We start from the raw sequence: 25,410 nt of genomic DNA, 5'->3' as shown, positions 1-25,410 counted from the left end.
GGGGTTTAACACAACCTCCAGCTCTTCTGATCTCACCTCTTCCACTGGCAGCTCCTTGAGGCGGGGCAAGGAACTGGAGAGCAGGCCAATCAGAAAGGGGGTTGGTGAGCAGACAATGTCAATCATTGAAGGGGGAAGTACCGGGATGTAAGTGTGCTGCCAGGCAAAGGGGTAGAGAAGGGCCACTGTGGCATGGCAGCATTTGGACAAGGTACTAGAAGAAAAAAATGAAAGAAGCAATCAAGATTCCTTGTAGTAGCAATAGCAATAGCACTTAGACTTATATATCGCTTTACAGTGCTTTATACAGCCCCCTCTAAGCGGTTTACAGAGGCAGCTATTGCCCCCAACAAACTGGGTTCTCATTTTACCAACCTCGGAAGGATGGAAGGCTGAGTCAACCTTGAGCCTGGTGAGATTTGAATTGCCAAATTGCAGGCACCCGGCAGGCAGCAGAGGTAGGCTGCAGTACTGCTTTCTAACCACTGCGCCACCGAGGCTCTAGTAGCTCTTCCAAAGCATTTTAAATCCATAAATACAACATGAACATGCCTTAACAAACACAACTGGCTTTCTGATAATTTAAAGTCTAATCCAAAAACTGAGTTGTAAAAATCTAGTCTGTCTTATTGTGCTTATACTACAGCAGGGCTGTCAAAGTCACGGCTTCACGGCGTCATCACATGATGTATCAGGGCTTTCCCCCCTTCGCTAAACTGGGCGTGGCCAGCGCGTCACGCATCTGGCTCATGGACCGCGAGTTTGACAACCCTGTACTACAGTATTTTAAGCGGCTTTTTAAACCTTTTTTTTTTAAGAAAAAAAGAAAAGCAAAATCATTTACATTCACAGCTAAAGTACACTTAATGTTAATTATTCAAGACCATTAAAAAATGCAAATAGTTTTTAAAAAACTTTTTTCTTTGAGACTAATTTTTCTAGGGAGACTTTTAAAACATACATCTCTCTGATTTTTTTTTTAATATTAGCTTTTAAAATAATTGCATGCTAAAAGTTTTTTGCATAGAAATATCCATACCTTTTTCGGATCCTTGAAAGAGACAATGCTGACGGCTTTTGTTCAATGCTAGTGTTCGCATTCTCATTAATGCTTATAGGAATAAAAGACCCAAACTGGTTCCCAACAGAAACCTGGAATTCTGTTGCATCAGTGGTGGGTTCCAGATTCTGGTGCAACCGGTATGGTACAACGGGGCCCGGTGTCTCGCACAGCCCGCAGCACAGCACACAGCACACAGTGCGCCCATGCATCCTTACCTCCACGACGCCTCTGTGACACTCCAGCTGCTCGGTGGAGCGTCGCACAGGCGCCGTATGTTCCATGCGCGTGCACAGAAGCACTCAAATACAGGTAAGGAGCTCAGGCGGGCGGGTGGGCTGTCCGGAGCACTATACCGGAATGGTAGCCGGTGCTCCCGGCAGGCACCGGTATGCCCGTACCAGGGAGTACCTCCTGCAACCCACCATTGTGTTGCATCCATAAAGCACACCTGATTGATTTAATCAGAATTAGCTGAGTTCTCCCAGCAATCTACAGTGCAGACAAGATGATTTCTCAAAATTACTTCCTGGGGTTTACATCTCAGTTTCAGGCCCATTTTCTCCCTGAGTACAAGGATTCCTGGAAATACAGCATTAACCAAATGCTTGGATTTCACACTGTTGCCTTTGACACGTGGCAAGGCATGGAGTCGTCCCAAATTCCTAATACTTTTTCCTGCCAGCTAATGGAATTGCTATCAAAACCGAGCCTGCATTTCTGCTGAAATCAGCCATTTGTGGGGAAGTTGGCATAAACAAAAAAATCCCATGGAACCCTCTGACGTACATATAATTCAGAGCATTTTGGTACAGTATTTTTTTTTTAAAAAAAACCTTGTGGGATCAGCTTCAAAGCCCATCTAGTTAACTTGTGTGTCATAGTAGTATGACAGGTGAGCCCAAAAGGTTCATGAGCATGATCCTCTTCTACTGCCATTCCTTAAAAGATGGTTTTTTGAGACACAGAGTGCGTGCGTGCGTACACACACACACACTAAGAGAGAGAGAGAGAGAGAGAGAGAGAGAGCTTTTAATTCTGGAGGGAGAATCCAGTCATCTAAAATAACAGCCACTGATAGGCAGCTCTTCCAGTGATCTACCACAACCCATCATTTTCTCAAATTGCCGGGATTCTAAAACACCAAGATTGTGCCAATACAAATTCCTCCTGTTGATCAAGTTGAAATACTTCTAATCAAAGGGGAAATATAAGGGAAAGCATGGAATGAACAGCAAAGTTATAGAAACAGGGGTTGAAGTCCAATACATTTTAAATAGATCTGGTTGAGAACAGCTGGCATAAAAAGAACTTTGCTGTTTCTATTTGGCAAAATTCATCAGTGTGCATTTGAATAATGGAGCCGCAATAATGATGATGATGATAGTGGTATTTTCATGATTTTTAAAGAATCTTGTAAGCTGTCTTGTACTTTGAAAAATGAATAAATAGACAGGCAGAGAACTAATGGCATCATGGCAGCCTTTCTAGATATGTTTGGATGACCTGCAGTTTGGATATGGGTGACATGGAGCTTACGCTCAAATAAAGCCCCCAGATTAGGAGACACTTTGGGTCTTTCAGATTTTAGGAAAAGAACTGCCAGAAAACTGTCTTTTTGTAAAAGAAGAATATGGTAATGCTGTTTTCATAATCAAAACCAAGAGTTTTCAAACCCCACCCTCCGAGATAGGCAAGAGGACAAGCCACTCATCAGTGTGTAGGCCCGAATTTTTCTAGAAGCTGCGCATGTAACTGAAAGAGAGCCATAACATCATTTGGTTTGTAAGCCAGGTCTTGAATGGATGGAGACGGGAGGAAGAGAAGGAGGAGGGAGATATATTGTGCTGCCTAAAGGAATCATATGGCCAGGAAACCACTTACAGCTGGCTTGAGTTAAGCACCATGAGAGAATGTATGCTGAGGAGGGAAAAGGGAAGGCTTGGTGGAGGAAGAATATTCCACGCCTGACAACAATTTCTGCAGTTATGTGGCAGAAAACGAAAGAACTTGCAGAGGAGGAGGAGGAGGAGGAGGAGGAGGAGGAGGACTGAAGTGGTATGCAACAATTCTGGCTGGCTAAGAACCTTTTTTTAACAGAATAAAATTTCTATCCCTCATGCTTGTAAAAACTAAAATTTCTATGAGATGTGAAGTGTTGAATTCTAAACTCACTCCTCCCACCCACCCCTTTATCTTTCTGGTCTTCTTAACTACACAGAAATGAACGTTATGATCAGCACTGCTTGTCCTCCGTTCCGGGAACCTGGATTCAGATTGCTTGCAGAAGACGACATGGGTTTTAAGCTGCCCTCGTTATCAACCTGCCACCCAAACAGCAAGTCTAACTTGCTTTTAGGAAAGTGTATCACTCAAGTCTATAGCACATCTGTCAATGCCCAAAATCTTTCTCAAAGTCCATTGTTGCTAAAAGGACTTTTTGGGAGAAAGACGAAAGAAGTTAGGATATCATGAGTAATGGAGCCCCGTGGCACGACATAACCGTGAACGTCAAAAGCGCGCCGACAACAGCGCGGCGCTAAAACCGCGATGTCAAAAGCGCGCCGACAACAGCGCGCCGACAGAAGCGCGATTTAACTTAAGGTAAGGTTTAGGGTTAGGTTTAGGGTTAGGTTTAGGGTAGGTTTAGCGTTAGGTTTAGGGTTATTTTTAGGGTTATGTTACAGCACGCTTCTGTCGGCGCGCTGTTGTCGGCGTGCTGTTGTTGCACGGTTTTGACGGTGCGGTTTTGTCACCGCGCTTTAGTCACACGCGCTTTAGTCTACCGTGGTTTTGTGGTGGAACCATGGAGCCCTATTCTCATCACCAAACACTTTGGAGCAGTCATCTTCTTCTTTGAAGAAGCTTCTTGGATGAGAAGTGAAAAGTTTTCAAACAAAAACAAGAAAGTCCAGTTGCCCCTTGGGAAAAAAAAAGCACCTTTGGGACAACCATGACCTGGATGACTGAGAATCTCCATAGACAGACCATTCCACTATTTCCGATCATTAGGGATACTCTGGAATTAGAATTCCTGGGTTGTAAAAGACAGATTTGGAATTGCATTGAGACCAGGCTGTTTAAACCGAGAGGATTGGAGGAATGTGATTAATTGTGATTTGTTCATCTAATAATATTTATTTATTACATTTCCATGATGCAATCCTACTATTTTATACTTCTCTTGGGATCCTGCCACTGCAAGCTTTCAGAAGCTTTTTAAACATGTTTTTAAAAAATTAAAACTTTCAAATAATGCAATAAAAGATTAAATGTCACAGCTGTATTAAAGCAACAATTTCAAATTATTTTGTTGGATTTATCCCCATCTATGTTTATATATATAATTAATAAATGCATATTGATTATATATATATTTATATATATATATGATTTTTACAACCCCTGGTAAGCCCCAATTATGGGAGGAAGCTAACTGCTTCCATCATCTGTCTATTCTGTCCATCACGACAGAAACCCAACATTTTTTACTGTTGCCTAGGATGTAATATAGCCCAGGTTCAAATCCCAGTAAGGGTATGGCTAGCTGATGAGAGCTAAATAGCTTGAAATAGATCTATACTAGTCTCCCTTTATTTATTTATCAGCACAAATAAAAAAAACACAAATATTACAAAGGCAACAGTAAAAAATGTTGGGTTTCTGTCGTGATGGACTCTTGTGACGAGCCGATAGACAGATGATGGAAGCAGTTAGCTTCCTCCCATAATTGGGGCTTACCAGGGGTTGTAAAAATCTAATAGATACCTTTCACCCTGGCTTCGCTGATAACGGATAAGAGCCTGTGGCCTAATGGCTAAGAAGTTTGCCTAGGATGTAATATAGCCCAGGTTCAAATCCCAGTAAGGGTATGGCTAGCTGATGAGAGCTAAATAGCTTGAAATAGATCTATACTAGTCTCCCTTTATTTATTTATCAGCACAAATAAAACACACACACACACACACACACACACACACACACACACACACACACACACACACATATATATATATATATATATATATATATATATATATATATATATATATACACATACATACATACATACATGGATGGGGATAAATTAATTAATTATATAATTAATTAAAATATGGAATGACATGTTGGTAAAATTGGATCCTAAGTAAAACATTAAATGAAACCACGAAACTGTAAATGAGCTGCTGGCTGCTGTAAATGACAATGGAGTAATTTTCACTCCAGGGAAAAATAAATTTAAAAAGAAAATAGGAAGGTACTTTGGCTATCAGAGTTCTTTTGAATTACCAATTATTGGATTCTTCCTATCTCAATGATAAGCTTTGTGCAAGAGTTGAGCAGCTCAAATTAATGTAATAGAAAAATGAAAACATGCACATCCAAGGTTTTTTTTAGCTGACAAGAGCAATTACTACAGTTATATTATGGGAAGGTGGGGGGAAGGGAGGAAGAAATAAGTTTTCCCCACCCCCTTTCCACTCTCTAGGTTCATAATAACAGAAAGGATTTTGAGAAGGGAAAGAAAAATAACAAGATATGCACTTTCTGCACGTAGCTTAAATTGGCATCTTTGTTCAGTTGTAGATGGGCTGTTAAAACATTTTTTCCTATTCCGCATGCCTTTTAAATAACTTCAAATGTATTCTCTTTGCTTCAAGGGAACTTTTTCCTATTGTTTTGCTTTGGTTGGTATCCCAGGTTTTCACATTGTTTTAAAGTTTTCTATTGTGAAGTTGCCTACAAAATGATCTTATTTGGATCAAAAGGCAATCCAGTAATTTATTTATGAATAAATGTGCTTATTAAACCTGGTTTGGGTTTTGTTCAAAAATGCTCCACAACACGTACACTCAAGACTGGCCAAAGCCTCTTCCTTTCATGGAAAGCTGCAGAAAGATGGAAGAAACCACATGTACCAAAACTGGCTCAAAACATTTTTCCAAAGTCAATGTTATCCTTTCCATCAAAGAGCATAGGACCCCTCTCTTATGGTTAAAATAAACAACCAACAGAATTGGTTGCCGTTTCACAAGATCCTAAGTCCACTACCCCAAATGTAAAATCGCTCTTGATGTCCAAGGTATGTATAGTTCAGTGATGACATGCACATGTAGCACCGAGTGCCGAAAAGGGAACACTTTATGCGTGTGCATGAAGCGTAGGAGGCATGTGTGCGCTGGAAAATGAACTTCTGGCTTCTGGAGCGCACATGCGTGTGGCCAGCAAGCTTTCCAGTTACTGCCACACATGCACATGCACCGATTAGCTGGCCAGCGCGCATGCTCATGCAAGAAAATGGAAGACCATCTCTTCCAGTTTCTGCTGATTATCGCATGCGCATGTGCACCAGAAACCCGGAAGAGGAACTGGCAATGCCAGACGACCTGGGTCCATATGCCACTTCACGTATAGTTAGTAAATAGTTCTCTCAGTGAACAAGTGAGTCATATATGAATATGACCGGTTGGAGTAAGACTGTGATAAATCCAAATTCTCCTATGCTTTTTAAAAATGGGCATGCACTCATTAAATACCTTCTGTTGAATTACTTGAAACATTCCAAACCATTGAACAATTTCAAACAGCTGCTTCAGGTCTGGGTTTTAACAAAGAAAGTGAGGGAAGAGGGAAACCAAATGAGAAGCTAAACAGAAATAAAATCTCCCTTCAGAAACATAAAATAATTCCCATTTTCCCAAGCAAACGGTTATTGTTTATGTGTTAAACTTGAGGATTTCTCCTTCATTCCAATTCCTAAACTGTGCACCATAATACTAAAAAGTGCTCTTCATGGCACATTTATAAAAGAAGTATGAAAATAACACAAAAGGCAGAGAAAAGATCCCTAAGGCAAGTAGAGCCTCCTTTATGATGATCCTGGAGTAATTCTACACCTCCTAAGGATGACCACAGTTGCCAAATACGATACAGTCAGAGGAAAAAAGGATGAAAAATGCAGAGTGACAGGTTGCAATAGAAAATGATTTCCCCACCCACTTAATAAAACATGTTTCCGACATACTAAAGTAGTGACTATGATATCACCACTTGGTTTGTGTCCAAGTAATAATGATCTGTGCAATGGAATGATGCGATTTGTATATACAGTATCTGAGCAAACATCTCCTCTTCTGAATTCCAGCTGGAACATTCAAATTTCCATGGCTCTATGAATACAACCCATACTTTGATTGGCCTTTCACAGTTTTTGCTTAAACCTCTCAATCTAGTTAACAAAGCGATAACCTTAATTTGTCAGAAGAAAAACTTGCAAAAGAAATATTTGGATTCCAACACAGAACATGCTTTTTTTATATCCTTCACATGTTAAAAACCAAACATTCCAGGTAAGAGAATTTGAATACATTTTCAAATGTTTTGAACTACATGAATTAGGATTGAACTTTAATATGCTCCTTAAATAAATAAATAAAATCGTTCAGACCTCAAGTGTACATGTTTCCTTGGAATCACAGAAATAATGATTCCATGACTGTTACTTTCTGTGATTGTGCCAAATGTTACATCTATTACTCAAGAAAATCTGTGCAATTACTACAGTCATGTATACTTTACTTGCATATAATTACTCATTTAAGCAATGTAACTTTTTTTAGCTAGAGAATGCTGCTGTTTTCACAAACTGAATCATCAAGGTTACACATTTTCAACATGGCTTTTAAAGCAGCAGTATCTTTTTCTTGAGTTCACAAATAAGCTTGTAAAAAAAAGGAGGAGGAAGCTCTATCGCAGAGCAGTGCAATACTTGCTGGAAGTACTTCCTTCAAATTGTACCGAATTTTCCTCAAAAAAGAGGGTGAAAATCTGGGTGCTTCTTATACACCAGCGGTTCTCAACCTGTGGGTCGGGACCCCTTTGGGGGGTCGAACGACCCTTTCACAGGGGTTGCCTAAGATCATTGGAAAGCACATATTTTTGATGGTCTTAGGAACCGAGACACCAATTTTATGATTGGGGGTCACCACAACATGAGGAACTGTATTAAAGGGTCGCAACATTGGGAAGGTTGAGAACTACTGCTATACACTGAATAAAGCATTTTTGGCATTCTTAAGAGCCTCCCAAAAAGCACTGCATGCCCCTTTTCTTTGCAAGAAATGGGCCATTTTTTGCTCGTTTTTGCCTCCCCTCCGCCCCCAGGAACACTCTACAAAAGCTCTGCATGCCCCTTTTGGGGGATGCGGGTGGGACAAAGAATTTACCTCTTCAAAATCTTGGCGCATCTTATACTCCAGTGCATCTTATAGTCCAAAAAATATGGTATATATAAAACCCAGATTCTAAATACACTATTTACAATTCTGCAAACACTTCTACTGTTTTCTAATCTTGTTTAAGACACTTAAAAGCAGGGTAGCCTGATACCTGCTAGGTATTTGAAACTTCAGCTCCCACAAACCTTGACTATACAGGTAGTCAACTTAATGACCAAAATGTCTGTTGCTAAGTGAATTTGCCCCATTTTATGACTTTTCTCACCACAGTTATTAAGTAAATTGCTGCAGTTGTTGCCTGTCCTCTTATAATTGACTTATAATAAAGAATTTAAACTTCAGTTCACATTTTATGCAACAGATCTACTATATCAATTTGGGCTGCTCTTGTCCATTTTAAAAAACAGCAATATAATGAATGAATGATTTTTCCTCTTTCTTTTTTTGGCAGCTTCACCATTCCTTCTCCTAGTCCCGTGAATGCAGCGGGACTCACTGGGAATTGTGAAAACAGGCAGGCTGCTGAAACTTGAATAGGAATCATTACTCATCTGTTAAATTTTGCCTTTTCTAGTTGGGAGGAAAAAAATTTACTCTCCCCATCCTTTTTAAAAATGGATGAGGGCCAGGCGCCAGCTGCAGAAAATCTTAAAGAGATCTGGGCCCCCTTTTTCCCAAGGTGTGGGAGGAAGAAGTTTTTGTCCAAAGAATTGGTGAGCGGAAAAACAAAGGCTATCTATGCAGGGGGATGAGAAGGTTTGAAAACTTCCTGCTCAACATTGTGAGCATATTTTAGCTATTGCAGTGTATATAATCCTACTAAGGAAGACCCAATAAAGGTAGAGAGAGGTGTTCTGAATAATCATGCAGATTATGTACAACTGGGAAAGAATCAAGAATCTGGATATCTTTGAATGGCTGTAAACTACAATAATTAGAACAGAGAACTTGGATAATGGTCAGGATTTTGTTTTGTTTTTGAAGTGAAAGCTACTTTCTGCTTATCAACAGATTCCAGGACTATTTATATGTGTTTTCTGCTTCAAAACGATGAGAACCCATTTTGAAATAGTGCAGAACACGTAAAACATAAACTCAAGTACTTCTTAAGTTACAGATACTGAAGTCACACAAATCCTTAGAATGAAAAGATGGAAGGGCAATCCTGCAAACGCTTCTGTTCAGCTGTTCAACAGCTGCATCATCTGAATCAGGCCTGTCAAACTGGCGGCCCCACAGGCCAGATACGTTCCCCGCAAGCCACTTCCACCCAGGCTCCGCAAAGGCAAAAAACATCATGATACGTCACGATCTGGCCCGTGACACGATCGAGTTTGACACCCGTGATATGGATCCTTTGAAGTTCAAAATGGTATTTGTTTCAATGTAAACAACTAATGTAGAAACACTCATGTTCATCTTAAGTCCTTCTATCTATCTATCATCTATCTATCTATCTATCTATCTATCTATCTATCTATCTATCTATCTATCTATCTATCATCTATCATCTATCTATCTATAAATGGCTGTGTGTGCGTTTGTGTATGTTCTAGCATAACTCTGGAACGCCTTGAGCAAGTCCAACCAAATTTGGTACACAGATGACTTATTGTCTGGAAATAAGTACTGTGGGGGGTAAGACACTCCTAACACCCCTCGTGGGGGGGTGTTCTATTACTATACCGCCTGTTGTGCCTTCAAATGGCTTCTACTGTGCAGCTCAGTGGAGTTGCCATGGTAATGGCTTCGTAGTACTCCACAAGGGGACTCCCTCTGGTAAGGGGGAAAATCCAACATTAGAAATTACATTTCGTCCAGACATTTCCCCCCTATAAATAAATATCAGCTAGTTATAAATAATATTAAACCGCTGGGTGAGATCATTCGGCGGCACAGGATAAAATACCACCAGTATGCGGACGATACCCAGTTGTATCTGTCCGCCCCGTGCCAACTCAATGAAGCGGTGGAAGTGATGAACCAGGGACTTGAAGCTGTTAGTGACTGGATGAGGGCTAACAAACTCGTGCTCAACCCAGATAAGACCGAGTGGCTGTTGTGTTTCCCTCCCACCAATTTGGCTAGTATTCCCTCTCTCAGGCTGGGGGGTCAAACACTACGCCCCTCAGACAGGGTCCGCAACTTTGGAGTCCTCCTGGACCCACAGCTGACTTTCGAACATCACTTGTCAGCTGTGACCAGGGGGGCATTTGCCTAGGTTCGCCTGGTCCACCAGTTGCGCCCCTACCTGAACCGGGAGGCTCTCACAACAGTCACTCGTGCCCTTGTGACCTCTAGGCTGGAATACTGCAATGTGCTCTACATGGGGCTGCCCTTGAAGAGTATTCGGCGACTTCAGCTAGTCCAGAATCCGGCCGCGCGAGCGATTGTGGGTGCACCTCGTTTCACCCACATAACACCTATCCTCCGCGAGCTGCACTGGCTACCTGTCGATCTCCGGGTGTGCTTCAAGGTGCTACTTGCCACCCATAAAGCCCTCCATGGTAGTGGATCTGGATACTTGAGAGACCGCCTACTGCCAGTAGATGCAGTGTATCTGACTTTACAAAGCCATGCCTTTTTTGTTTATTTATCCAGGCAAAAAAACAAGCATCTATAAAAACATATATGATCATCTGTCTAGCTGCCAGCTAGATGTTTTTAACCATGAAACAGAAAGAATACGGAGGCCCAGCTGCTCCTGCTGTCTCCATCCTCTGATATATTCTGCTATTCATATGGGTCTTTTTTGGGTTATTCAGCTCTGGAGTTCATCCGCAAAGCCGAGCTATCATTACATCTTGCACAAATTTGTCCCCAGGAATCTAGACTGACTGTAGCAGCCACACCCCCACTGTCCCAAAGCGATATCCATAGCTGGCGATCAACCAAGATGAGCCAGACACTCCTATTAGTTAGGGATCGCTGCAATTTTTACATGGAAAGCATTAACGTTTGAAGCCAACATCAGTGGAAGCCAAGAAAGGAGAAATATACATCACAGATGTCTCAGCTCCAGAACTCTAATTGTGCAGAAGATACACTTCTGCCTTTTGAACCTAGGAAAAGAGAGACAGCCACTACTCTAGGATGTAGGCAACTGATGAAAACTGGCTTTAAGGAGACTAGATCAGGGGTCTCCAACCTTGGGAACTTGAAGACTTGTGGACTTTAACTTCCAGAGTTCCTTGGCCAGCAAGTTGGCTGAGGAACTCTGGGAGTTGAAGTCCACACGTCTTAAAGTTCCCAAGGTTGGAGACCCATGGACTGGATAATAGTTGGTCCACCAGGTAAGGCAGAGAAATAGGAGAAGGACGGTTGGTTACCTGAGCTTGTCTGCTATAAATATCACCCGTCTCTCCAACAGCAAGGAAGCAAAGACTCTGCTTAAGTGCCGAATGCTAAGCGAGGAGAACAAGGACTCAAAATCAACATGTTCAAGTCTTGAATCAAGTGGTCGACACAGCTCTATAACCTGAAACGAAGAATGCAGGAGACATACAAGATGTAAAATCAACCCAAAAGTCAGTTCTGACCTGAGCAACTTATTTAGTCCTATTCTAAAATGAGTAAATGTGTGTGTGTGGAGGAGGTGTTATACTCTGAAAATACCAATTGCAGCCTTTCCAGACTAATGGAAATTTGTTTGGCAAATTTGCCTTATTCAAAAGCCCGTCCCCCATTCTATGTATTTCCACATTGGAATCTTCTATCATGAAGAAACCAGGGGCGAAATCCAGCAGGTTCTGACAGGTTCCGGAGAACAGGTAGCGGAAATTTCGAGTAGTTGGGAGAACCGGTAGCAGAAATTTTGAGTAGTTCAAAGAAACGGCAAATGCTACCTCTGGCTGGTCCCAGAGTGGGGTGGGAATGGAGATTTTGCAGTATCCTTCCCCTGCCATGCCCACCAAGCCATGCCCACCAAGCCATGCCCGCAGAACCGGTAGTAAAAAAATTGAATTTCACTGGAAGAAACAAATGTGCTGATTCCTAATTATTATCTCCACATCCAATGAATGTCTCCTGCCCCTGCATTCCCCCACACCCACCCTTTTGTACAATCAGACTTGAAAGAAAAACACTTGACTGCCATCACTATTTTTAATTTTTAAATGTGTCTGCAAGATCCGGATTGGCACATTGCTATGCAGAAAGCCTATTTTCTTTCCTTTTTGAGGAAAAAAAATCTGCAGAAAGCACTTACCGTATTTTTCGGAGTATATGAGTATATTCCCTTAAGAGGCTGAAAATCTGGATGCGTCTTATACACTGAATACAGCATTTTTTTGCCTCTAGAAACCCCGCTCCCTTCACCAAAATGGCCATGCAGAGCCTTTAGGAGGCTTTCAGAGTGCTCCTAGAGGCTTGGGAGGGCAGTAATGAGTGAAAAACAGGCCGTTTTTTGCTCAATTTTACCCCCCTCCCCAGCCCCCAGGAGCACTCTATAAGCCTCCTAAAGGCTATGCATATCATTTTTTGGAAAAACCCGGGCCCGTTTTCATGAGAAATGAGCTATTTTTTGCGCATTTCCCCCCTCCCAGGAACACTCTGCAAGCCTCCTAAGGGCTATTCGTGCCCCCCCTTTTTTTTAAAGAAGGGGGGACTGTTTCCACAAAAAACGGACCAATTTTGGGAGGTTTGCAGAGTGCAAAAACTTTTTTTTTAATTTGCCTCTTCAAAATCTTGATGTGTCTTACACTCCGGTGCGTCTTATATTCTGAAAAATACGGTAATTGAAGGACTCAAAGGAAAACATATACATGGGAACTTGCAAGCTTAGCTACTTCATCTACTTTTGAAGGGTGGTTCTAATCTAGATAGGTAGTTTTTTGCCCTTAGTGGACTTCAACTCCCAGAATTCTCCAGCCAGCATTACTTCTGTTCCAGAACCAGGCAGGAAGTTCTTGATGGAGATAGTCCGACCCAGGGCTGGAAAAGGGGCTTCCATGACACTCCTCATGAGCGGCTGGACCAAGGCAGGAGAAATGCCACGTCTTTTCTCAACCTCATCCAAGATCTGAACAATAGAGAAAGAAAAAATAGAAAGGAGAACATTATGTATTTTGCTTCAGGAATCTACTGGTTTTTCTCCTCTAGCTAGCTTTTCATTGTTGTCATATCCTTGTTTGATGCCACACAAAACAGTCAAGCATCAGAATCCCACTTCAATGAAAGAAGTTACTGGTGGAAAGGGCCTCTCTTTCAGTATCTACTCTCGGTGGCAAAAGGAGAAAAATGCATTTAACATACTCCAAAGCAGAAACAACTGGCCCTTTTTAAAAAGAACTTGGGTGAGATTCTTATCTGACAACAGCAAACAAATGTACGGAATGATCAGTCAGGACCAAATGTTCAATCCCCTTGGTTTGAATTGCACTTCCAATGGACCGGATATGGCCAGAGAAGGATCTCTCTTCTCCTCTGTCCCTACTCGCTTTGGGGGCGGTTTGCATGCCCCTTGTCCCTCTCACCTTTGAGAAGAGGTTGAAACAACCCAAGCGGCTCACAATGCAGTAAACTTCTGGAAGACGTTTCCCTTTCCCACTGGGCTTTCAAGAGAGACAGACACAACACAGATATACATAAACAGAGAGTGATGAACAAGAAGAAACCAAAATCACAATAACCTTCTATTCCATGCACAAAGCAGTTCTTCCAACTTAACCTATTACTACAGATAGTCCTCAACCTAGGACCAGGGGTGGGATTCAGCCGGTTCAGACTGATTCAGGTGAACCAGAGGTGGGTTCCTACCAGTTCGCACCTATTCGGTAGAACCGGTTCGTCAAATCTACCGAACCGGTTAGAAGGGGTTCCACCAGTGGACCCGGAAAGCAGGCCATACCTACAGAAGAGGTTCCAAAAATTTTTGAAACCCACCACTGGTCCTTGGATGTGATTATTCTACACTATCATGCTCATATTTATAAAACTCAGTGCCTCTGTGAAAGGTAAGGATGACTACTGCGTTTGCGGCACAATCAGAACATTGCATGTGTTGAAGTTGTTTTAACGCAAACCAAAGATGCCTTTTAAAAAACAAGTTTACATCATATTCTTATACATGGCAGTGCTGTGTGTGAGGTAATTTAAGGTGGTTCTGACAAGTGTCATCAGCATCTTCATATCCGGTCACATAGGCGGCAAGCCATACCCATCCGGTCACATGGGCGGCAAGCCACTCCCACAAAGGAGGCCATACCCACAGAGTAGGTTCGAACAATTTTTGAAACCCACCACTGAGGTGAACTGAATATTAATTTTAATCTGGTTTGCCGAACTGGTAGTTACAAGGACCGCCTGACCCCGTCCCACTCCTCTCAGGAGTCTCCATGTGGCCCATTCATCATGCGCGGTAAGTACAGGGACTGTGCGAAGGCTCTGGGAGGACAAAAAATGGGCCTACTGGAAGTCCGGAAATAGGCCTGTTTCTGGCCTCCAGAGGGCCTCTGGAGGCTGGGGGAGGCCGTTTTCACCCTCCCGGAGGCTAAAAGAAGGCGTCTAGAGCCTGGGGAAGGGGAAAATCCCCCCTCCCCCCGGCCGTGGTGCAGGAAGCCAACTAGGCCATGCCCCATGGCCACTCCCACCCAGCAACCAGACAGTAAGTATAATCTTCATTGTCATTGTACTTAAATACAACGAAATTGGTTAGAGAACCAGTTGCTAAAAATTTTCAATCCCACCCTGTTTAGCACCACAACTGAGGCCAAAATTTCCATGACTAAGTGCAGTTGCTAAGTGACTTACACCTCATTTAACCATGGTGGTTAAGTGAATCACTGCAGTCGTTAAGTGAATCTGGCTTGCCCCACTGACTTTGATGATCAGAAACCGGCTGGAAATGTTACAAATGGTGATCATATGAAACACACACACACCCAGATTAGTGCAACCGTCATAAATGCAAGCAAATTGCCAAGCAACCAAATTTTGATCACATGACCATACGCTGAAACAGTCATAAGTATGAAAAACCATAAGAAGTCACTTTTTTGAGTGATGTTGTAACTCTGAACCATCACTGAACGAATGCGTGCAAGTCAAGGACTATCTGTACCAGGTGTCAAACCCGCATTGTCACGGTGTCATCATGTGATGTATCGCGACTCCCCTCCTTCGCTAAACCGGGTGTGGCCAGCGTGTGACGCATCCAGTCTGCAGGCCACAGGTTGGACAGCCCTGATCTGTACACTTCTGAGGCACCTATTTCCTGATTTACAGTTATCCTTTTGTGCTAGATTGTTTCCCATAATCCTAATCCAAGCCTAATTTCTCTAAAAAGCAGCAAATTGCAAAAGATTGACTGCAGAATATAGTACTGCATTCCATTAAAAGAAAAATACCATTAATTTTCTAGCTGCATGATTTCAGATATTCCATAATGACGATGAGACAGAGAAGAATGCTTGGATTTGGCTACCAAAAGAAAATTATGATTCAGCAATAATAGCCACAAAGCGTGGGTCAAAATCTTTTCTTCCCTCACTGCCAAGGAGGCCTGTGAGACAGAGATGGTATTCAGCAGATTCTGACCAGTTCTGGAGGACCGGTAGTGGAAATTATGAGTTGTTCGGAGAACCAGTAAATACCATCTCTGACTGGCCCCGCCCCATCTATTCTCTGCCTCCCGAGTACCAGCTGATCCAGAGGAAATGGGGATTTTGCAGTAACCTTTGCCTAATCTGCCCACCATGCCACGCCATGCCACACCCACCAAGCCGCGCCCACAGAACCGGTAGTAAGAAATTTTGAATCCCACCACTGCTGTGAGACCATCCTACTCAATTTCTGAAGACGAAACTAGATAGTTACCAGTATTCTTCTACAGTAGCCAAATCTTCGGCTGCCATCTTCACTAGTCAAGACAAATGAAAATGTCTCACTGAAAAAGAGAAAGTTTTAAAGAAACTTTCTTCAATGACAAAGTTATGTTCAGTTCTAGAAAATATGCATATGGATGCTAAAAAGAACTTATATATTTTTTAAGTTATACATTCATCTTTTTCTTTTTTACAAGTCTAAATAGAACACTTCACAACAAACATGCATGATATATGCCATCATCCTAATTAAGATCTCATATGGTTAAGGCGAAGGAAAATAATCATCATTCATTCATGCCACAAAGAGGGGATCAAATTATTCTCCAAAGCACCGGAGGGAAGGAAAAGAAACAATGGTTGGAAACTAATCAAGGAGAGAAGCAATCTGGAATTAAGGAGAAACTTCCTAAAAGTGAGGACAGTTAACCAGTGGAACAGCTTGCCTTCAGAAATCGTGGGTGCTTCATCAGTGGAGGTCTTTAAGAAGAGACTGGACAGTCACTTGTCTGAAATGTGTATCCTGCTTGAGCACGGGGCTGGACTAGAAAACCTCCAAAGTTCCTTCCAGCTCTATTACCGTATTTTTCTCTATTATGTTTACCATATTTTTCAGAGTATAAGACACACCTTTTTCCCTCAAAAAAGAGGCTGAAAATCTGGGTGTCTTATACACTGAATACAGCATTTTCTGCCTCCTGAAACCCTGCCTCCTTCACCAAAATGGCCGTGCATAGCTTGTAGGAGGCTTTCAGAGAGCTCCTGGGGGCTGGTGAGGGCAGAAATGAGCAAAACATGGGCCATTTTTTTGCTCAGTTTTGTCCCCCCAGGCCCCAGGAGCACTCTATAAGCTTCCTAATGCCCTTTTTAAAAATAAAAATGGGCCATTTTTTGCTTGTTTCCCCGCCCACCCCCGGAACACTCTGCAAGCCTCCTAAGGGCTATTCATGCCCTTTTTGGGGGGGGAAAGGGGGGGACGTTTCCGCAAAAAACGGGCCAATTTTTGGAGGTTTGCAGAGTGCAAAAACTTTATTTATTTATTTGCCTCTTCAAAAACTTGGTGCTTCTTATACTCCGGTGTGTCTTATACTCTGAAAAATACGATACATTCTACCTTTTTTCCCAGTAACTTGAAAGGTGGCTTTCCATTAGAGGAATACTAATTCTGTGCATTCCTACTAATTGCCTTTCCCCACTAGCACTTAGTTGCAGCATAAAATTATCCTGACAATATCCTTTTTCTGTCATTCCCTTATGTTATTTATTTATTTGTTAAATTTTTATACCCCCCCATCTCACTCATCTAGCTGGCTGTTTTTGCTTCCATCTCACTTCCAGGCCATGAATGACACAGATTAAGTTGTCCTTATCTGTACCAATGCCAAGCACCCAAATTTTGATCACACGGCCACAGGGCTGCTGCAACAGCTATTACTTTGGGCACTGGGGGTAAGTACCATTTCTGCAGTGCTGCTGTCACTCTGAATTGCCACTTAATACATCCAGATTTGGGATGGGGATGGCCAGATGTATAGTTTTTAAAAGTCATACCTTTAAAGTATTTTGGATAATTATATTTTACACGAACTTTATAATATATTTGTATACTCTTGCCTTCTTTTTTAGGGCTGCGACATACTGACTATCCCAAAGACACCCAGCTGGCTTCTAGGCCTAAGATAGGATTAGAACTCATGGTCTCCTGGTTTTTCACCTATTTTCTTTAACCATTGGACCATTAGCTCTTTGTTGGTGGTCATGCATCCTTTCAAATCAATCTTGACTGCTGGCAACTACATGGACAAGTCCAGGCAATTTTCTTGGCAATGTTTAGATAGATGTGTGCAGTTACATCTATTTAACATTGTAGTTCTTTGTACCGATTATATATAAGGACTACTTTAAAATTACTGCTAATATTGTGACTAATTCTGTAGCTTTCATGTTACACTTTGCTTCGGTCAAAGACAAAGCAAGAATGGATCGGATGGCTGAATATTGATGTACTGATTCCCTAAATATTTCCGGTCACTAGTTTTGTGCTTGTTCTACAGTTGTTCACGCTGAAGTCAAAACTGTTTTTGATGTTATCATAAAAAAACCAATCTGGTATAAATAAAACTAGCATCAGATGTGGTATTCTGCCAGTTAGGACCAGTTTGCCCGATCCGGTAGTGGAAATCGTGGGTGGGCCCATAGGCCCACCCACCCGCACTAGCTCTCTTTTGTCCTACTTATGGACTATTTTTTAGCAAAGCACATGAGCGGAAGGCTAGGCGCATGCGTGGATGCTCACGTGCACATTTGCAAACCGGTAGGGAAGGTAGGTGAAAGCCACCCCTGGCTAACATTATGCATAATGGCAGGTTAGGAACTGGTAAGAAGGGAAGAAAGGAACCATCCTTTAACGTGCCTGCTAAACTGAGAAACAGGAGTCCAGTCTTTTGCATCAGGGAAGCAAAACTGTGGAATGGCCTTCAGCTGGTCCTCTGCCTCCCTCATGAATTTGAAGGAGCGTTCAAGCTAGTAGAAGAAAAGGAGGAGGAGATGTTTTCAATTATTTAGGTAGAAGTAAAATTGCATGATTTCCCCCCTCCCCTCTCCATCTACCTTGCTTCCTAAATAAATGGAGAAGTGATGATAGAGAATACACGTCCATCTGGAGGGTAATAACATAGCTGTTTGCCTAGTTCACCGGATTTATGTCTAACAAATGTGTATGTGTATCACTCAGCCAACCAGCCTCCCTCCTCCCTCCCTCCCATTAAGAAGTGGTATTCAACCGGTTTGGACTGGTTCACCTGAACCGGTAGCGGAAATCATGTGTGGGCCCGCCCACCCAGGCTCTATGCCATCCTATTTAGGCACGTTTTCAAACCGTGTGCATGTGTGCAAGTCACGCACATGATCAAAGCGCATGCATGGAAGGCCGAGTGCATGCATGGACAGGGCGCATGTGCTCACATTTGCAAACTGGTAGGGAAAGTAAGTGAATACCACTCCTGCTCCCATTTACAGCCAAATCTTGAGAATTCCCTTATCTTTTAGCTACTTACTACACCAATGCTGATGTCCATATTTTAAGAATTTCATTCTGTTAAGAGTTATGAACAGACAAAGCAAACTGCCTCAGATCTGGTAAGGAATGAGCCATGTAAAAATCATAGGCTGCATACAGTTCCCAGTGTTTGTTATGAACACAACTGCTTAAATCAGCAGCACAGATTTGCATCAGCCTCAGGAAAGGGATACAAAACCTGTAATTGAAATCCAGAAATAGACTCAGCATTGTTTTAAGAAAGTAGACAGCAACAAACTTCACCTTAAAACATAGGGATGCATTGGAAAGTTCACTTGCTTCACTGCCCTGTCTTTTGTGACTATCCCTGTCCCTAAAAATGTTGTGGACCCTTGACTGCCCACCTCTGAGCAACTCGCTTTCCTAATCTGGCATCCCCGAGGTGTGCGGAGTTTCAACTTCGAGAATCTTAACCCAACAGAGCAGAGGAATCCTTCCTTTGCTTTTCTCCGAACAGGCAATCTCCATCATCCTGTCCTACCTTTAATGGAAACTGCTGGGTAACTTCAGGGACGTATGGTGCACAAGCTTGTTTCTTGTGTAATGATACTACAACAAAATATTCAAAGAGCTGCCTCTCTTGGTACTCGATCAGATCTCTCTCCAAGGTGTGATACTTGGGGGCTTGCTTCAGGCGAGATTTTACATGAACAAGGCGTTGACTGTGAGCTACACAAAAAGGTAAGCCAACAAAATCAACACAACCGTTTTGGGTGAGGTTCCCACAGCAATTAGAAGTTCTGTCTTACTTCAAACTACGTATTCTCCATGAACTCAGCCAGCCTTTCTTAACCTGGTCATCCTCCAGATGTGTGAATGTCAACATGAAGAATTCCCAAGGAAGGACCTTGTAAGATGATAATCGTAAGCGCTGAAATCCACCCAACTAAAGGGCACCAGAGTACAGAAAGGTCAACTTAAATATTCTGGAATTATGTTGTGTTGTAACCAGGATATCAAAACATTCTGAAACATTATACAGAGAGAATCAAGATAAAAAATGTAGTGTTGTTAGTTGGTGGATATGACAATTTTTTTCACAGAAAATGAGAGGGGAGAGCACATAAGCCAGGAGTTGCAAATATGCTGGATCACTCCACCCTTGGTAGAAACAGCATAGTCTGGAAAATACCGTATTTTTCAGAGTATAAGACGCACCTTTTTCCCTCAAAAAAGAGGGTGAAAATCTGAGTACGTTTTATAAACTGAATACAGCATTTTTGGCCACCTGAAACCCCATCCCCTTTGCAAAAATGGCTGTGCATAGCCTTTAGAAGGTTTCCAGAGTGCTCCTGGGGGCTGGAGAGGGCAAAAATGAATGAAAAACGAGCCGTTATTTTGCTTGATTTTGCCCTTCCAGCCCACAGGAGCACTCTATAAGCATCCTAGGGGCTATGCATGCCCTTTTTTGACAAAAAGATTGGGCTGAATGTTGACTAATGAACTTTTTTTTAGGGATATGAATGTTCATGTAGCCATCATAACAGACAAATAATCGATAGTTCACTTTTGCAATAATTGAAGGCTCTACAGGCATAAAACATATCCTGTTATTTTGGGCAAGGAAAAAAAACTAGAAGGGGAAAACCCACAATTTTCCATCCAAGAATCAATAACCTTCTCTAAAGTTCATCTCCCAATTAATACCTCTTTGTTTCTCTTCTGTGTCACTGTCTGATTCACTATTTTCATCTGTAACTAGGAGGAAATAGAAAAGCACAGTAAACATCACTTTTCAAAAAAAAATTGTTTTCTGAATAGCAAGCAAAACCTAGAATGGATCACGGAATCAGTTCTCCCAAGATCTCTTATACCCCCCAAAATATAGGATGTCTAGTTAGGGTAGCTAGAAGATAAGCCAGGAACCACTAAGGAATTTCTAGAAAACTGCAGTAAATCATTCCGATTTTTGTTTACTGGGAACAACCCCAAACATCACCAAAATTAGGTTGGGAAAATGAAAAAAGATTGGAAGAAAATGGAGGGAGGAAGCTCAAATGTACCCTGTAACAATGCTAGGATATAGGGCAAGTAGTACTAAATAGCTATAGCACTTAGACTTATATACCACTTCATAGTGCTTTGCAGCCCTTTCTAAGTGGTTTGCAGAGTCAACATATTTCCCCCCAAAATCTGGGTCCTCATTTTACCGACCACAGAGGCAGGTTCCGGCTGCTGGTGGTTTGCTCAGGGTCGCGCGCATACTTGATGCACACTATGTGTGAATGCACAGTACTTTAAAAAATACTTCTGCGCATGTGCAGAAGCAAAAAGCAAAATGGTGCCACCAACAGAACTGGTTTGGGGCGTGGCAGACCAGATGGTAGTCAACCTTGAGCCTGGCAAGATTCGATCTGCCAAACTCCTGGCAGCCAGCAGCCAGCAGAAGTAGCATGCAGTACTGCATTCTAACCACTAAACCACCACGGCTCAACATAGAAAACTGGGGCAGTAGCATTATGTCCTTTATATTATTAAAGAAATCCCTTTAATATTGAACAATACTGAGTAGGCACAAAAGCCAGGTCAAGGTGCCCGCAAAACCAGTGATCCAGCGACAATCTTTCCTTACCTCTCCCTGAGCTGGACTCTGTAGATTGTGACAGTCTCTTGACTCGCTTCTTCCCTCTTCGAGCCTCATAAATGGCATTAATTTTTAACACCAGCTGCTTAACGTAAAGAAGAAAAAGTAAATGCTTTCTCCTTTCCACAAAACCAGTTTTTTAATATAAAAATAATGATGCCTACATCATTTTATCCACCAAGGCAATTTACAGGTACCGTATTTTTTGGAGTATAAGACGCTCCTGAGTATAAGATGCACCTAGCTTTTGGGGGAGGAAAACAAGGGGAAAATATCTGCCTCTGCCTCCCAGCAATTTTCCTCCTTGCAACAAACAGCAAACAGTACAGACAATATACACTGTTTGTAGTGTTATATTTCAGGCTATACTTGTACAGATACTGTTAAAATTGATGTGCTTTCTGGGAGTATAGTTATTCTCTGCTATTTAAAAGAACAGCACTTTTTAAAACAATAGCACTTCTTCATTTTGTTAAGTTGTCTAGAATAATAATAAAGCAATCTTTAAAAAATAAGTCTAATAATTTGAACATTCTATAGGCATTTATAGTTGTTGACTTAGCTTCTTGCAGCAAACAGCCTGATTAGCACAAGAAAAAATATCTGCCTCTGCCTCCCAGCAATTTGCCTGGTGGAGAGAGCCAAGGTGGCGCAGTGGTTAAATGCAGCACTGCAGGCTACTGCTAGATCAGCAGGTCAGCGGTTCAAATCTCACCGGCTCAGGGTTGACTCAGCCTTCCATCCTTCCGAGGTGGGTAAAATGAGGACCCAGATTGTTGGGGGCAATATGCTGACTCTCTGTAAACCGCTTAGAGAGGCCTGAAAGGCCTATGAAGCGTTATATAAGTCTACTGCTATTGCTATTGCTATTGCTATTGGAGCAAACAGCAAGTTTCGCTTTCAATTTCTCCCGATCATCAACTGTTTCAGGCTGCAGGGATTGCTATAGCCTATTGCAGCCTCCACAAGTCCTGTTTGCTTGCAAAGAGGTAAATTGCTGGGAAGCAGAGGGTAAAGGGTTGGGTCCGTGGCTGGTTGGGTCTACATTCAGTGTATAAGACACACTCACATTTTCACCCTCTTTTAGGGGGAGAAAGGTGTATCTTATACTCCGAAAAATACGGTAGTCCTCAACAAATATAACTAGAGATTAAGGAAGTTGATGTTGATAGACAAGCTCTATCGCCAAGGTGACAAGGGATAAAACTTTTCCCTAAGTCTGAAATGTTTAGATAATATTCAGACGCATCTTAGACAGATGCCTCCCTAATTCGCTAGAGTACAGCTAGTCCTCAACATAGGACCACAGTTGAACCCAACATTTCTGTTGGTAAATGAAACATTTGTTAAATGAATTTCACCCCATATTATGATCTTTTTTCTCTCAGTTGTTAAGTGAACCACTGTAGTTGATAAGTTAGTAACATGGTTGTTAAGTGAATCTGGCTTCCTCAGACACTACAACCATCATAAATATGAGTCAGTTGCCAAGTATCTGAATTTTGATCACATGACCATGGGGATGCCACAATGGTCATAAGAGTGAAAAACAGTAATAAGTCATTTTTTAGTGCTGTTGTAACTTCAACTGGTCACTAAACAAATGGTTGTAATTGAGGACCACTGATACTTTCATATTTGTTAGCAATAGCAATAGCAGTTAGACTTACATACCGCTTCAAAGGGCTTTCAGCCCTCTCTAAGCGGTTTACAGAGTCAGCATATTGCCCCCAACAATCCGGGTCCTCATTTTACCCACCTCGGAAGGATGGAAGGCTGAGTCAACCCTGAGCCGGTGAGATTTGAACAGCCGAACTGCAGAACTGCAGTCAGCTGAAGTAGCCTGCAGTGCTGCATTTAACCACTGCGCCACCTCGGCTCTATTGCTATTGCTATATTTGTTAAAAAGGTAAAATTATATACATTTGCATCGGTAATCAGGAAAGCAAAATTATTTGCAAGTATTTCCCTTGATCAGTTGACAATTACTTCAAAGATTACACAACAAGAATGCCTTGTCACTCTATAACAGTGATGGCTAACGTTTTTGGCTCAGATGCCGAAAGCGCGCATGCCCACACCCATAATTCAATCACCCCTGTGCGCCCCCTGTGCATGCGTGCATAACCCCCCTTTCTGAAGCCTGGGGAGGGTGAAAATGGCCTCCTCCAGCCTCCAAGACCCTCTGGAAGCTGGAAACATCCCATTTCCAAACTTCCGGTAGGCCCAGTAGGTCCGTTTTTTCACCTTCCCCAGGCTTCAGAGCTATTCCTGAAGCCTGGGGATGGCAAAAACGGCCTCCCCTAGCCCTGTCGAGGCCCTTGGAGGGCTGAAAATCAGCTGGCGGGCACGCACATGTGCGCTGCAGCTGACCTAGGGCAATGGCTCATGTGCGCTCAGAGATGGCACTGTGTGCCACCTGTGGTACGCGTGCCATAGGTTCACCATCATGGCCATATAACCTTCTGATGATGATTAATGCTACTGTTTTGTTAATTTTAATCATTTATGGACACGACTTACGGACACGCAACTAACAACAAAATCTATATAGTTCAATTTTGGAGGGCAATGTATATACTTAATTTTAAAAGGGTTAACATTCTCAAGATTCAGAGAATTATCAGGACCACCAATGTGAAATTAATACTTAATTCCATAGACAAGACTTAAAATAACACTTTCTGAACACTGCCTCTAATCTTTCACAGTCCTTTCTAAGTCAGCAAATAAAATCTTTAAAGAAAAAAAAATACCTTGGAAATTTTCCTTCTTTTCTTGCCATTTTGAGAATCACCCAAGGAGAAGAAAGTATCATCAGGACTGCTAGGAGTGGAAGGGGGACTGATTTTGGATGGAGAATAAGTCCCATCCCGATTCGGTTTCCGTATGTCTAGTAGTTTGAAACTCCTGCGTTCCGAGTTCTGCCTAAAGAAGATGGGCTTAGAGGGGACCTAAGGAGACAGACCACAATGAGGGCAAATGAGGAGTATCAGACACTGCATTTCTCTACAATTTTAAAAAAATCAAAATAAGAAACATTAAAACATTAATTGCAAGAATTCTTGGCTGGTTGTTAGTGTCCAAAAAACTTTTAACACTTACTTAACACTTCTCCCCCCACAGGATTATCTAACTCAGATGTCAGCAACACACAGCTCTGGAGCCGCATGTGGCTCTTTCATCCCTCTGCTGCGGCTCCCTGTCGCTGGTCAATTGATAGAGCTTTTGGTTAAGACAGGTAGAGGAAAAAAGGAAGCCGCACTAGGAGGAGACTCTATGGTGGGGGAACTGACTTTTGGTCAGCAAAGGAAAAAGGACACCACACTAGGAGGAGACTATGATGGGGGAACCCAACTTCCGGTTGGCTCCAGAATTGAATGGGGAGCTTCTGGTTAGAACCTTTCTGGCTCTTTGAGTGTTTAAGGTTGCCAATTCCTGATCTAGGTGATCAATAGAAAAAAAAATGGTATATTTTCCACAAGTTTGCTGAGAAGTCTCATTAGTGTGACAGAAACAGCTCTTACTGCTTGCACAATAAGCTTTCAGGAGCTCGATGGAACAGAGCCAACAAAACTAACCAGCGAAGCAACCACAGACACTTGGATTGGAAAAATAAGGAGCTA

At 42.2% G+C, this 25,410-nt stretch overlaps 1 protein-coding gene across 2 annotated transcripts in view; it reads right to left on the bottom strand.

The window, feature by feature from the left end:
- The window catches only part of DENND2A (DENN domain containing 2A), a 94,416-nt gene that overhangs the window by 10,020 nt on the left and 58,986 nt on the right, over positions 1–25,410 (bottom strand). The window contains exons 6-15 of one of the 2 annotated variants that reach the window (XM_032221559.1): positions 24,541–24,738; positions 21,773–21,869; positions 20,848–20,898; positions 19,682–19,869; positions 18,535–18,644; positions 16,114–16,183; positions 13,773–13,850; positions 13,178–13,318; positions 11,628–11,776; positions 37–214 (exon numbers count right to left, since the gene is read on the bottom strand). In XM_032221559.1, coding sequence (XP_032077450.1) covers positions 37–214; positions 11,628–11,776; positions 13,178–13,318; positions 13,773–13,850; positions 16,114–16,183; positions 18,535–18,644; positions 19,682–19,869; positions 20,848–20,898; positions 21,773–21,869; positions 24,541–24,738 — 1,260 coding nt within the window. The remainder of the gene's footprint in view (positions 1–36; positions 215–11,627; positions 11,777–13,177; positions 13,319–13,772; positions 13,851–16,113; positions 16,184–18,534; positions 18,645–19,681; positions 19,870–20,847; positions 20,899–21,772; positions 21,870–24,540; positions 24,739–25,410) is intronic. The other variant, XM_032221560.1, reaches the window with a different exon arrangement.

Source organism: Thamnophis elegans, chromosome 7, assembly GCF_009769535.1.
Source record: "Thamnophis elegans isolate rThaEle1 chromosome 7, rThaEle1.pri, whole genome shotgun sequence".
In the NCBI taxonomy this organism is placed as follows: Eukaryota; Metazoa; Chordata; class Lepidosauria; order Squamata; family Colubridae; genus Thamnophis; species Thamnophis elegans.
Note: the sequence above shows the minus strand (reverse complement) of the source record. Positions and strands in the feature narration are given on the sequence as shown.